The 14,164-nt window shown below is 33.5% G+C and overlaps 1 protein-coding gene across 1 annotated transcript in view; it reads left to right on the top strand.

The window, feature by feature from the left end:
• The window catches only part of LOC106473335 (heparan-alpha-glucosaminide N-acetyltransferase-like), a 37,067-nt gene that overhangs the window by 14,852 nt on the left and 8,051 nt on the right, over positions 1-14,164 (top strand). Inside the window, exons 4-8 of the mRNA XM_013934017.2 lie at positions 7,580-7,728; positions 8,168-8,280; positions 9,916-10,037; positions 10,598-10,724; positions 11,495-11,581. Coding sequence (XP_013789471.2) covers positions 7,580-7,728; positions 8,168-8,280; positions 9,916-10,037; positions 10,598-10,724; positions 11,495-11,581 — 598 coding nt within the window. The remainder of the gene's footprint in view (positions 1-7,579; positions 7,729-8,167; positions 8,281-9,915; positions 10,038-10,597; positions 10,725-11,494; positions 11,582-14,164) is intronic.

Raw genomic sequence — 14,164 nt, forward strand, 5'->3', positions numbered from 1 at the left:
GTTCCAGTTGCCACTGTTGTAATCTCTCTTCTTGTTTCTTTTCTCGTTTTTCTTGTTTCTTTTCTTTTTTTTTCCAACAACTGCTGTGATCTTTCTTCTTGTTTATTTTGCTGTTCGAGCTGCCACTGTTGCAGGTTTTGGGCAACTGCTGTTGTCTCTCTTCTTGTTTCTTCTCTTTTTCCCCCAACAACTGCTGTAATCCCTCTTCTTGTTTCTTTTCTCATTCTTGTTGTTTCTTTTCTCGTTCTTGTTTCTTTTCTCGTTCTTCTTGTTTCTTTTTCTTGTTTATTTTCCCATTCTTCTTGTTTATTTTGCTGTTCTTGTCTTGCTGCCATCAAATCTGCTAAGCTGTAGTTTGATTTGCCGCTTCTCGTTTCCATTTTTTTTTCCGTCCCACTCTCTGACACCAATTTGTTCTGTCTCCGTTCGTTAATTAATTTTCCGTAAAGTCGTTCCGACGAAACTTTAGCGACACAAGTCCTTTCTTAAATAAAACTGGTTTATTCTTTCTGAATATAACTTTGCGATACATTTAATTTCAACTGTCGTGCTATAACAAACGCTATAATTCTCAACAAACGTCTCACGTGCTCGACTTCAACAATACTCAGTTCAATTACACACTCTCTGACTGCAGTTCAATTACTCATTGTCCCGTCACATTGTGACCGTCTTATATATACCAGACTACCCCAATCTAGTAGTCTCTCGACAATTCACGAAGGTTCGAAAAGAACGTGGCGTGATACTAGTCACGTGACCTCGCTAACGCAACAATATTTAATGATGGCCTAGTCAACTAGTATTATTGAGCTAATTACCATTTAGTTTGAATTTTTGCTCACTGGGTATTTTTTAAAGAGGTCTAAGTCAAGCACTTCAATTAATATTACTAAGACTTCTCAAATAGAGTGTAAGGTTTAAGAGTTCTTGTAGCCAATGATCAATAAGGATGAATCAGTAAATTCAGTGAATCAGAATTATTAAAGTTATTCATCAATTATCATTACTAAAAATATCAGTCATTTAGCATCGTTAGTGATTATCAGGTAAAACAGATCATCTGTAAATTGTCAGCTAAAGTAGTAATGAAAAGTCGTTATTATTAATCAGCATGGACCAGCATGAAGTTTTAAATAAAAGGTGGAAAGGAGATGAAAATATTACAACTGTTAGATCCAGAAAAAAATCTAATTAAGACATTCCAAAATAAAATACTAACTTGGTGTTTAGTGATTTAGCCATTAGCTGTATACCAAAGTATGACATTTTAAAACATAGCTTGCCTTATATGCTATTTTATTGGTGAACATATGGTCATTTTCTTGAAAGAATAGTGTGACTGGGTTTTATTAACTTTTTTCTCCCTGCAGCATTATATAATCATAATTATTATTTATTTATTCTTTTATGATTATCATTTCCTCTATTTACATTACACTATTTCTCTTTGTTTTCATTAACCTTTAGGTAAAACTTGAAGATTTTAAATTTACTTATGACCTCTGATTTATTTGTTAAAAATTTATATTTTAGACAAAGTTTTGACATGTGAAATATGTTTTCAGACCTCTGGAAGAGTTTAAAGCCTACTGGTCTTCAAGCAAAGCTTTAAGTTTTTAAATATGCCTTTGGACATCTTGCTTATTGCAATTTTTAATTTTTTTTTAATAAAAAAAACATTAGAAAATGTGCATCAATACTTTGTTTAGTATTTTCAGTTTTCAGGAAACAGTGTGCAAATATAAATAAATTTCATAAAATATTAAAGGGACAAAAAGGAGCTTATTAGCCCATCTAGGATGTCCCTTCTACCTCCCAACTATAATCACCCATTACTACTCGTGAATTCATCCAATCTTTTCTTGAACTCAGTTAAATTTTCTGCCTCCATCACCCTTGAAGGCAGCTCATTCCAAAAGCTAACCACCCTGTTTGAAAAGTAATATTGTCTAAACTGCAGACGACTCCTCGGGCAGTATCTAATTTGCAAAACTTTATGCTGACCCTCACATGCCTTCTATGTTATCTAGTGGTGGTCAGCAGTCGGGGGAGGCAGGAGGAGCCACTCTCCATGGAAGCTGCCTCTGACCTGATTTGGGAATCCTTCATGTGGCCTGGAGGTATATCTCCAGTATGTACTGATTTGAATTTTCATTCTCAAATGGGATATTCTGGGGAGAATTTGGACTCCCTGTTTCCTGCTCCTTCTTTCACTAGAGTTTCCTCTCCTGAGGAATAATTTAATCAGCCACCTTCTGCCCCTTTTCTGCAGTTAGTTAAATGTGTTTGGGAAGTTTTGGAGATGCAACCAGTTACTTTTGAGTCTACTCCTACTTTGTTGTCCGATCATTCTCAAGGGTATTACTTAGTTTGTCCTCCTTCTCCTAATATTGCTGTGCATACAGGGAGGTTTGCAACACAATTACATGAGGGTGTCGCTATGCCTTTCCCCCTCCTCGTATATCTGAACAACATGGCCTGGTATATCATCGTCAGGATGTTATATATTTGTACACTAATAGGTCGGATCCACTGTTGGATCTATGTGGTGCCAGGTACAAATCTGTTATCTCTCGTAACAGGTTGCAATTTTCGCAGATTTGTTTGACTCTTGCTACTGTTTTAAGATATTTTGTGGGCCGGTATGTGGACTTCTCCCGAGACGTTCATATTTCATTACCTTCATGATCTGGCAGTTTCCTCTTCGATGGGATTTTGTCTTCCCCCCTGTGGCTGTGTTGACTTCCTCTACTAGATTTTAACAGGGAGGTGAGTAACAGGTTACCTGACTTACAGTTATTATTCTTTTCTCTTCTAGGGTCCTTAATGATTTTTTTGAATTCCACTCAGTGGTGAGTGTTGCTTTAAATTCTGCACTAGCAACCTTTATATTGGTTCCTGGTTGCAATGGGCTCTGTCCAGATGAGGTGTTCCATAAGATCATTTGGATGCAATTCTTGATGGTGATATCATATTACAATATTTTTGATGGACCTCTACTCGTGGATTGTCATGAGTAAAACTGAAGGGGATTTTGCCAGTCCCTGCTGATCTTAGAGCTGATTCACTTAAGATCAGTTTACTTATAAATATTAGGGAACATGGTTCACCTGTTGCACTGTCTCTGGAAACCTGTTCCTCAGGACTCCCCAACGTTTATGTTCCCCCCTTACTTCTACTAGTGGAGCTTGGGAGTCTTAACTACACCCAGACATATCTACGTAGGTCCCTGGAAGTTTCTCCCAGATGTTGGTAGGAGCAGGATCAACCTATGCATGAGACTACTCGTAAAACCAGTCCAGATTTGATGCTTAGCTATCCCGTTTGGGGAGCTTGGACCCTCTTATTAACACTGTCAGGTCTTATGTTGTTCATGCAGGGGGTCTACTATCTCTTCGTAAATCCAAACGCGATGCGGTCCCATCTTTGGTCCTTGGTGTAACAGTGTTCCACATCCTCTCCATAATTCCATGGGTAAGCAGAATTCTTCTTGTCCACTTGGTGGGAGAGTAAAGACAACTGTTTGTAAATCCAGACTGGATGAGTTCTGGACTTTGGTGGAGTATGGCATATGATCCCATCAATCCATACCTGAGATGTTGCCTTTTGGACTTCTTCAGGTTGATCGGAAAGATTGTCCACTTTGGTGTTGCTTTTTTTCTTTCTTTCATAAATCCGGTGGTTTGAAATGCATCATTCTGTGGTTACTGGTAGGGATCCTATCACAAAGATATATATATCTGTGGTCCAACTGCCCTGGCCACCAATGTGGGATATGGGTACCATGACCCATTAAATCCAACCAGAGTTGTTTGAACTTTGGCTGTTTGGTCGGGGCTGGACCATCATACTTGTATTATATTCCACTTTTTTCAATTTTCTGTAGTTTTGGGTGAAGAGCATACCTCTTCTGGATGTAGTGCGGTGTTACTCACTTTGATACCACTTCTTCTGGTACATATTTGTTTTCTTCAGATGCTTTCTGTATGATCTCTGTCCTCACCAGCCCCTCTGCCTTCTCAATGTGGGATTCTAGTTATTAGTGTCAGTGGGAGTATGTATGTTTTGGAAGTTATCATTTTCCTAAACTGAAAATGTATTTCCACACATATTTACCTTCACTGACTCTCCCTCCCTACTAAGAGCCAGTGTTAGTGACTGGAATGAGGTAAGTCTCAAAAAAGTGATTTTATTGTCTGCGTACAGTGCTTATATACAGTATCTGCATAGAGGGCATGTGAGGGCCAGCATAAAGTTTTGCAAATTAGATATTGCCGAGGGCAGTCGAGTGGAGTATATAAAAACTGGAGGAAGTGAACACAATGTTAGATGGCAAAGATGAAGATCGAGAGATAGCTATTAGTGTCAGTGGAGGTAAGTATGTTTGGAAATACATTTTCAATTTAGGAAAATGATAACTTTTCTTCAACCATAGTATTTAATGTATTCCCATTTAAATTGTAACAATAATTTGAATTGCAAAACCCTACATGCATCGCCTCACATTTTGGATAGTTAAACATCATCTGCCACGTATTGGCCCAATGCATCAAATGATCTAAATCTCCCTGTAAGTCTGCAGCAACTTTGATACAGTTTGCCACCCAAAAAACTTAAATGTCATCTGCAAACTTCAAAATTTTGTTAATCATTCCAGAATCAATATCATTAATATAAATCACAAACAGCAGAGGACCCAGCACAGAGCTTTAAGGCACACTGCTTATAATTTTGATCCAGTCAGATCTACCCCCATTTATTACTACTCTTCGCTTTCTACTCTCCAGCTAATTTTCTATCCAATTTAATAACATTTCCCCCCCACCCACGGATTTAATTTTTGTAACAAGTCTTTTGTGAGGCACCTTATCAAATGCTTTCTGAAAATTAGGGTAAACCAAATCCACAGTATTTCCTTCATCAACTCTTGCAGTAACATCCTCAAAGAATGTTAGAAGATTTGTTAAACAAGACTTTCACTTAGTGAAACTATGCTAGCTCTTTGACACTATATCAAACTGCTTTAAGTGACACTGCAATGTATTTTTAATCACACTCTCCAAAACTTTTCCAACTACTGATGTAAGACTAACTGGTCTATAATTGCCTGGACAATGTTTATCACCTCTTTTAAATATTGGACTAACATTAGTCAACTTCCAATCTTCTAATACTCTTCCACTACTCAATGACCTATAGAAAAAAAGATATTGTTACATATCTGCTTGTTTGTTAATTTCCGGTAGAAATTCTTTCTGAGGAACTTCAGTGATACAAGTCCTTTATTGATCAAACCAGTTTATTCTTTCTCGATACAAACTTTTAGTACACAGTAATTCCACAGTCAGTACATTTCTCATCACTTTAAACTTAACAACTTTTATAATACGTGCTATAAATCACAGCGATTCACAATCTTGATAATTTTGCTCTAGACGAGTACAAAACACACACTTTATTATTTTCTGTTGTCTTTCTCTGCCAGGCTTATATACTAACGAAGGGGGCGTCTCGAATACACTTGGGCCTCCCCAATCATTCATGATCGAGAAAATCATCACGTGTCACCAGTATCACGTGACTTTCGCTGTCATAACAATATATTAGCTGGAAGTTCAAAGATAAAATATTTAAGTTCCTTTAAAACTCTAGGATAAAAGTTGTCTGCTCCAGGGGATTCATCAATTTTGAGGTTTCCCAGCTTTTCTCTTACAATTTCAGAACCTAAAATGAGATCTTTTATATCAATATTTTTCCCACACATTATATACTCTTGTTGAGGCATAATACTTGTATCTTCCTTCATAAAAATTGAAGAGAACATATAATTTAATAAGTTTGCCATTTCATGATCTTCAGAGGTCATTTCCCCATTGTCATTTGTAAGAGGCCCAATCCCCATCCTATCATTTTGCTTACCCATCATGTAGCTAAAACATTCCTTATTGTTTGATTTAACTCTCTCAGTTAACCCTATTTCATATACAGTTTTTGCCCTTTTAACTTCCTTTTTAACTAGCTCTCTTGACTTCCTACAGTTCTGCAAGTCCTTATTATTTCCAGTAAGTTTAAGTTTCTTGAATTTATTATGTTTATCCCTAATATGATCTCTTAACCCTTTACTAAACCATGCTGGTTTATTCCATTCTGTTGACCTTTTTTTTTCTGTAAGAAATATGTATGTTCTGTATGCGTATCAATTTTTCCCTAAATGCTTCCCACATCTGTTCAAGATCCCTCCCAACTATATAGTCCAATCTACATGAACCAGATCATGTCTCATTCTGTCAGCATTGGCTTTTCTAAAATTCTGAATCCAGGTACTATTCTTGTTCAATTCTATATGTAGTAAAATCCCACATCTAATAGTGTAATGGTCGCTTGTACTTAAATGCTCACCAACCACAACTCTATCTATCATCTTCACATCGGATGCTAATATTAAATCTAATATAGCTTCCTCCCTTGGAGGTTCAGTCACCAGTTGGTGTATAAAAGTATCTTGAACAATTTCCAAAAACCTATCCCCCTCACTGTCAGATTCAAAATTTTCCCAATCAATACCCCTGAAATTAAAATCTCCCATAATAACATCTTTTTCAGCTACCATTCTGATCTCATTATACAGTTTCCATTTAACTGGTGGTCTATAACAAATCCCAATTACAAGACTTTTCCCTTTATGTTCACTAACACTAACCCAAACTGACTCAATTTCAGTGCTATTTTCTTTAATATGCTCTAACTCAACAAGATACAATTCACTCCTCACATGTATAGCTACTCCTCCCCCTTTTTTCAATACTCTATCTCTAGTAAATAATTTGTAAGTAAGTAATCAAAGTTGTTTAAATCCATCCAACTCTCAGTGATAACCATATTATCAAAATCTTCAGTTTCCACAACTACTTTGAACCTGTCAATTCTATTTCTAATACTCCTAGCATTACAATAGTAACAATTAATCATAGATTTTAAAATACGTTTGTTTTATGCATGTTCTAAATGCTTTCCTGTCTACCTCTAGTTTAATAGCCCTCATTTAAGTGTAAGCCATCCATTCCAAATAGATTAACTTTCCCATTAAAATTATCCCACAAATCCATCCAGCCTATTTGCTCATCCCTACATATTGATTTAAGATCAGATCGTATTAGATGCATAATGAGAAGTATAAAATTAAAAAAACCTTTAATGGTAAAATATTTTATGTTAGTTCTAACTTTGCTTTTCATCATTTAACTTTGTTATTTTAGTTTTGGACAATAAATAATACAATTTGATGAATACAAAGTTAAATTTTTTACAATATATTAAAATATTTTCACACTTGGTTTAATCAATTAAAGATTCTTGATTATATGATCTATATCACAAGTTATCTTTCACATTTTATAACACATTTTTACAGCACAACTATGTGTTTTCTAAGTATTAACATTTTTAATTAAAGCACTATACATATGCATTTGTTTCAATTTCAAATACTTTATCTTAGTTATTTATCAATAAAAAGTTTTGACAAAACTTTTGGCACAATCATAATGTATTTATGACATATTTTTTTATTCCTTAGGTTTATTTGGATAATGGGAGTGTCCATGGCTTTTTCTACAAGATCCTTGTTACGTAAGTCTGTACCAAGATGGAAAATTTTCAAGAATATTTTGAAACGTTCCTGTATTTTGTTTGCTTTGGGGATAATTTTGAACACTTATGGGGGATGTAAGTATTATAAACATTAGTAGAATAATTTGTTTCTCTTGAACAAGTACAAAAAAAATTTACACAAGGTTGGAGTTTTGGAATAACTTTAAAATATTGTTCATTATTATGAGTTAGAAAGGTTTAGGTTGCTTTGTAAAGTACCAAAAAGAAATTACTGTTAAACGAAAAATATATATTTTTTATCCTATAATTTGCAGGATCATTTTTGCTAAAAGTAAATTTGTAATTTTTAGAACTGTTTCCACGAATTATAAAGTTAAGTTGAATGTGTTACAAGTGACTGAGAGTATTACTAAACTAAAATGTTTTTAATTGTACAAATACAAGAAAAACTGCACACACACACTAAATTGAAATTTCAAATAAAACTTTCATATACTGTTTGCATTAGCTTATATGAAAAGTTGTTTATGAAATAATGGCTTTTTGTTTTCAGATAATAATCTACAAAAAATCAGAATCCCAGGTGTCTTGCAGAGATTTGGAATATCTTACTTTGTTGTGTCTTCAGTTCATTTGCTTTTTACTAAGCCTAATGATATCCATCAGGTAAAACAATTATTCAAAGTTTATCAATTAAATTCTACAGCATATGATATTGGTTTGCTTGTTCTGAAGTTCAAGCTACACAATGGACTATCTATGCTTTGCTCACCATGGGTATTGAAATCCAATTTTTAGCACCAGAAGCATGCAGATTTACCACAGAGCTACTGAGGAGCTCTAAGGCACATGAACCCCAAGTTCACAATGTTAGTATAAATGAGAAACAACAACATTAAAATTGATGGAGTCATGATGGACAGGATAGAAAAGACTGAACTGATAGAATTTTCAGAAATTAATGGAAACATGCATTGTTTTTTGGTATGTTTTCTGATTTTTATCTAAGAGTGCTGATAACTAGTATGAAATATGAATTGTTTACCATTTCATACTGGAATACTTCAGTTTCGAATTTTTTTATATTGATACATACGTGGTAATTTAATGTAAACATCATCTTACTACTGTGGTATTCAGGTATGCTGATAAACAACAGGAAGCTAAAAGTTTCCACTAAAAATGCAGTTTCCAGAAATTATGTTGAGAATAAACTGAACGTGATCAACAACAACAAAAAAAATTCTAGTGAATAAATAAGCAAGATCTTTATTTACTATGGTTGTTATTTGAAGGGTATTTTGCATATTGGCTGGCTTAAATTATTTTGTTGTGATTGTAAATTTAACTGGCTGGTAGGTGAAAAATCCTTCCTAGGACACCAAGAATTATGACTAAGATTAAGAGGGAAAAAAAAAACAGACACCTAAACTTTTGTTGAAAACAATTTTTACAGTGGCACCAAAGTCTCAGTACAGTATTCCACAAAACATTAGGTTTAATATACATACTTCAACTGCTAATATCATCATCTCAAACTAGTTTGTACAAGTGTCTGTATAACCTGTTTGAATTGGGGAACTTTCTAGAAGCCCATACAGATGTGTACATGCTAGTTTGAGATTCAAGTTTAATATATAACCTTTACCTGCTTACAAGGATAAGCACATATTTATAACCTTTCAAAATTTATTTTATATGAATGTCATGATTACATGCAGAGCTGCGTGAAAGTTTAGAAAAATTATCTAAGTATAACTGAATAAGCATAAATTCTATACTAATTATGGACAGATGAAATTAGTAGCTATTTAAGCTATAACAGTATTTGTTGGTTGAGATTTTGATGGACTTCTTCTAGCATTTTTCTTTGCGCTGGGAAATATTTTAGGATCCATGCCAAGTCCTTCTTCAGATTCAACAATATTTTTATAATTTATGGAATAATAAACGTTTGTGAAGGAATATAACATGTTAGACATGCATTTTAACATTTTGTACGCAATTCTTTAGAAATTCATCCTAATGTTTTTTTTGACATATTACAAATGTAATCCAAAGACATCTGCATGTTCTTTGAATTAAGTGTTCTTAGAAACTACTTGTCAGAAATATTTTTAAGGATATTTTGTTTTTACTTGTCAATGTTACTTTGTATGTTATTTAGAAACCTTTAATCATTGTGTATTTTGAAATGCAAAATAAAATTATTTTAAACCATTTTTTTCTGTCAAGGCAACACATTATTGCATTTTACTGGTATCTTGCATATTCATGTAAACATTCATGTAATACACACAGAAAAAAATATGGGCCTCAGTTCGAGACATCCTGCCATATTGGTTGGAGTGGTTGATCATGTTTGGTATCTTGTTAACCCATATTCTGTTGACATTTTTGCTTGAAGTACCAGGATGTCCCAAGTAAGTATTTGTTCAGTCTTATTTGTTTTTGGTGCTACAAATGTGGCAGTATCTGTCCCCATTTATGTCATATTAGATGTTTTGTTGTTTAAACATTCTCTTGTTTTTAGAAAAGAATTATTCAGTATTTTTTAGAGTAAAATGCTTTTGTTATGTTTTCAAAGTTGGATCTTAAATAAAGATGTTATATTTTAGTTTTTGCAAATCTTTAAATGTTGGTGTAGTCATACATGAATTTTACTAGACAAAAAAGGATAATAAGAAAGTTCAAATATTGTAATACAGGTTCAACTTTAGTCTTGAAAAATAGTAAAGCAAGAATAACAGCCTTTCTTCAAGATTTGATTAGCCTGTTAAACTCCTTCAGTCACAGATAACTGTAATTATTATAACATCTAAACTGACCTCTCAGTGTATAGTTCTTATCTCACTTGATCATATTTTTATCACAATAAGTTTTATATTACCATAAACGAGCCAAGGTATGTAAGGCAGAGAATATTATGATTACAGTACATTGAAAGCTGTAAACATGCAATACTCTTGTGTTTCTAATCTAGAGGCTATCTCGGTCCTGGTGGTATTCATAATGGTGGTGATTATTTCAACTGTACAGGAGGGGCAGCAGGTTACATTGACAGGGTTATTTTGGGAGAAGCACATATCTATCAGCATCCTACCATAAAGGTGAATAATGAAATAAGATGTTTTTATGTATACATGGATATGTAAATCCATACTTAGTGTATTTTCTTTGTAGATACATACTGTGTTTAGTTTGAGAATGCAAATTTGTTTTGTAATAATGCACTTCTGTTACTTTTTTATGGAAATCAATTTGTTCGAGTGTAATTTGCTCAATTTATTGTTTTTGGAAATCTAATGAAGTCAGTTACGACAGCGGAAGTCACGAGATGCTGGGAGCATGTGTGCTGGAGTTTTTGGAAGGATCATGAATTTTCCTGGCAACTCTAGTTTGTTTGAGGCACCCTCTTTTTTAGTATATAAGCCTGGCGAGAAAATAGAGTGCAATTGCATAGATAGATAGATTGAAGATAGAGATAATTGAATCAAGTGAACAGTATGCACCATAAGTAAAGTGTGTGAATCACTGTGATTTATAGCATGTGTTATAAAGGTTGTTAAGTTTAAAGTGACTGTGGAAATTCTGTGTATTACAAAGTTGTATCAAGAAAGAATAAACTAGTTTTAGTTAAGAAAGGACTTATCGCTGAAGTTCCTCGGAAAGAATTTATACCGGAAATTAACAAACGAGCAGATACGTAACAGTCTGAAAATAACTTTTACGTTATGAAGATATTACAAATGTGTTAAGCTTTGGATTGTGTATTTTTTCAAACTTAGGTTTATATATTTTGGATTAATTATATTATTTTAAAGCTTGCATATTGCTCTATTATACTCATTTTCTTAAATAAGTTTGAATTTTCAAATAGGTCATATATCTCACAGAACTTCCTTATGACCCAGAAGGAATTTTAGGATTCTTGACATCTATTTTTTTGGTTTTCCTTGGTCTGCAAGTAAGTTTCTTTCTTAAGTCAAAATATATATTACCTTTATGATGTTGTTTTTGATAAATTCACATTGAGAGTTACCTTTTTCTGCATCTAAATTGAAATAATGCACATTTTTTCTGCCACAATGTGCATTATTTTCTACAGTTCCACCAAGAAAAAAAAGACAGAGTATTGTTCACTCATCATAATCTTAATTTCTGGTGGTTCTCTTGTGAAATGTCAAATTGTGCTTTTCTTTGCAACATTTAAATGAATAGAATACAATATGTCTAAATGTAGGTAAACAAAAGACTTTGGAAGAACTACAAACTGTGCAACTACTGATCATTATATACTTTTATAAACACAGATGTAAAAGAACTAATATGGTTGTAGGCCTTTTCCATGACAAAAATATTTTATTTTGCAACTTTTATCTAGGCATAACATGTAAGTCTAGGGGCCTATGATTAGTACTAACCTAATGCTCTTCATTCTCTTCAGTCTAGATTTAGACCTTGTAACATGTTGATTGACATTGGTTCTACAGCTATTATTTTTAAACTAATCTGGTAATGAAAGATGGAAAATTGCCTCCAGATATGAAGCAAGAGGAAAGTCACCCTCATTGTGGAAAGCTTCTCTACACAGCATGTGTATGTAATTGATACTGAGGTATGAGTATGTAGGGAATTGACTTCATGTGGAAACAGACGTCAGTTTAAATTTAACTCAAGCATTTTCTCAGTCTATAACCAGGAAATCCTTTTGTACTACAGTATGATTACAACACCATAGGTTGAACTTCTAGTTAGAACAAGGAGGTATTATATGACAAATTGAAGACAATCATTTTAAAGTGCAACAGAATAGAATCCAGAAAGATAAGTCATATAAGCAAAAGGTCATCCACTGTGATCACCTTTGATGGTACATCAACAGGAAAATAACCATCTGGATAGCTTCTGTTAGAACACTTCTAGAGTATCACCAGGGATGGAGCCACCAGTAGATTCCCTCGATTATCTACCCGAAGAAAATTTTCCCAATGACAAGAGATCATCACATCTTCATATCATATGCCATGGAAAAGAAAACCCCCAAAAAGATTTGTTGACTGGACAATTTAGGGAAAGTGAATAAAGAAGATTTTGTTTTATTAATCAAAATTTTCATTGCACTTTGTTTCACATATTTTTTTGGTGAGACATGGCATAGTAGTTATAATTCACTGGACAGTAGATACAAAGGTCCATATTTTGCATCGTAATGCTGCAAAAACAAAACAAAAAATGCTCCTCACTTTTTTTTGCAATATAAGAGTGATGGTGAAATCCAAGTATTTAATTTCTTTAACTTTAGAGTTATTGTGGGTGCTGTTGACTAGCTACCTTGTCTTTAACCAGTCATTTAAAAATTAGGGACAGCTACTGTAGATAGTCCTCGGAGACCTTTCCATAATATCTGAAACAAACCAAAACTAATGATTGTAATGTCTGTATTTATGATTATTAATTTTGTTAATTGTCAAAAGTTATTTTTAATTATGGAAGTTTATGTTTAGTTTGTTTTCTTTGTATAATAAGACTGTTCAAGGGAATTCACAGTCCATGGAAGAGCAGTGTCATAGGATCTGTTTTTTTTTACTTATGCATTTGGGTTGTTTAGCCAGAGGGAGGTTTGATGAAGTGTGACAGGAGTGGCTTAGTGACTACTACATTCTTGGAAGTTTAGGAAAAGACTTGAGAAGTATTAAATGTGAATTTTGTTGGAGTAGATGATGATTGGTTACTGGGTTAATATTTGTTAGCCAGTTTGTCAATTACTGTCAGGTGATTAATTTAGTTTTGTAAACAATGAGTTTGTGTTTCAATGAAATAGAGGTATAACAAAGTGCCATATGTATGAGAGAATGTAACAAATCTGTGAAATTGTGAACTTAGCCTATCAGTGAACCTTCATTAACTTATCTTGTGGAACTGGTAGTAAAAAAAATAACACTGTTTTCATTAAGTGGATTGGGCAATACATTCTTCTTTTTACTAAATAATCCAAAAAACATTGTACAAAAATATAAACTATTACAGCAATAGTTTCACTTTCTTTATGAAAGATGTATCTTATTTTTTTCCTGAGTGAATATTCTATTCTTGAGAAATGATTTTGGTAATTTCCATTAACTTCTTGAGCAAGTTCTTCCAATGTCTTTGTAAAGCCTTCAGTGATCCCATACGGATGAAAAAAAACTTTTGTTTTGTGTAGTTGGGGAACAGCTGAAGATGTCAAGATTACCAACTTTCAGCTGCTTGCTTAACAAAATATATAGTTATGCACAAATGTAACTGTAAGGTATATCAAATCATAAATATAAAGCAATAAATAATTTTATCTTTATAAATCATTAAGTTACCTTCTCAGTGTTGTATGGTTCAAGAAGATTCTATTTTTTTATATTTGAAATTGACTGTAGTAGAATGTATCTCAGTATGCTAGTGTATATATACACCTGGAAAAAAGTTAAGCACCCCCGTGTTTTTTTCAAGTGATTCAGATTCGACGTTCTTGTGACTGATTATAAATTACCATTCAATCTAAACGTGTTTATCA

The sequence above is a fragment of the Limulus polyphemus genome, unplaced genomic scaffold (assembly GCF_000517525.1).
Source record: "Limulus polyphemus unplaced genomic scaffold, Limulus_polyphemus-2.1.2 Scaffold6090, whole genome shotgun sequence".
NCBI classification, from domain to species: Eukaryota; Metazoa; Arthropoda; class Merostomata; order Xiphosura; family Limulidae; genus Limulus; species Limulus polyphemus.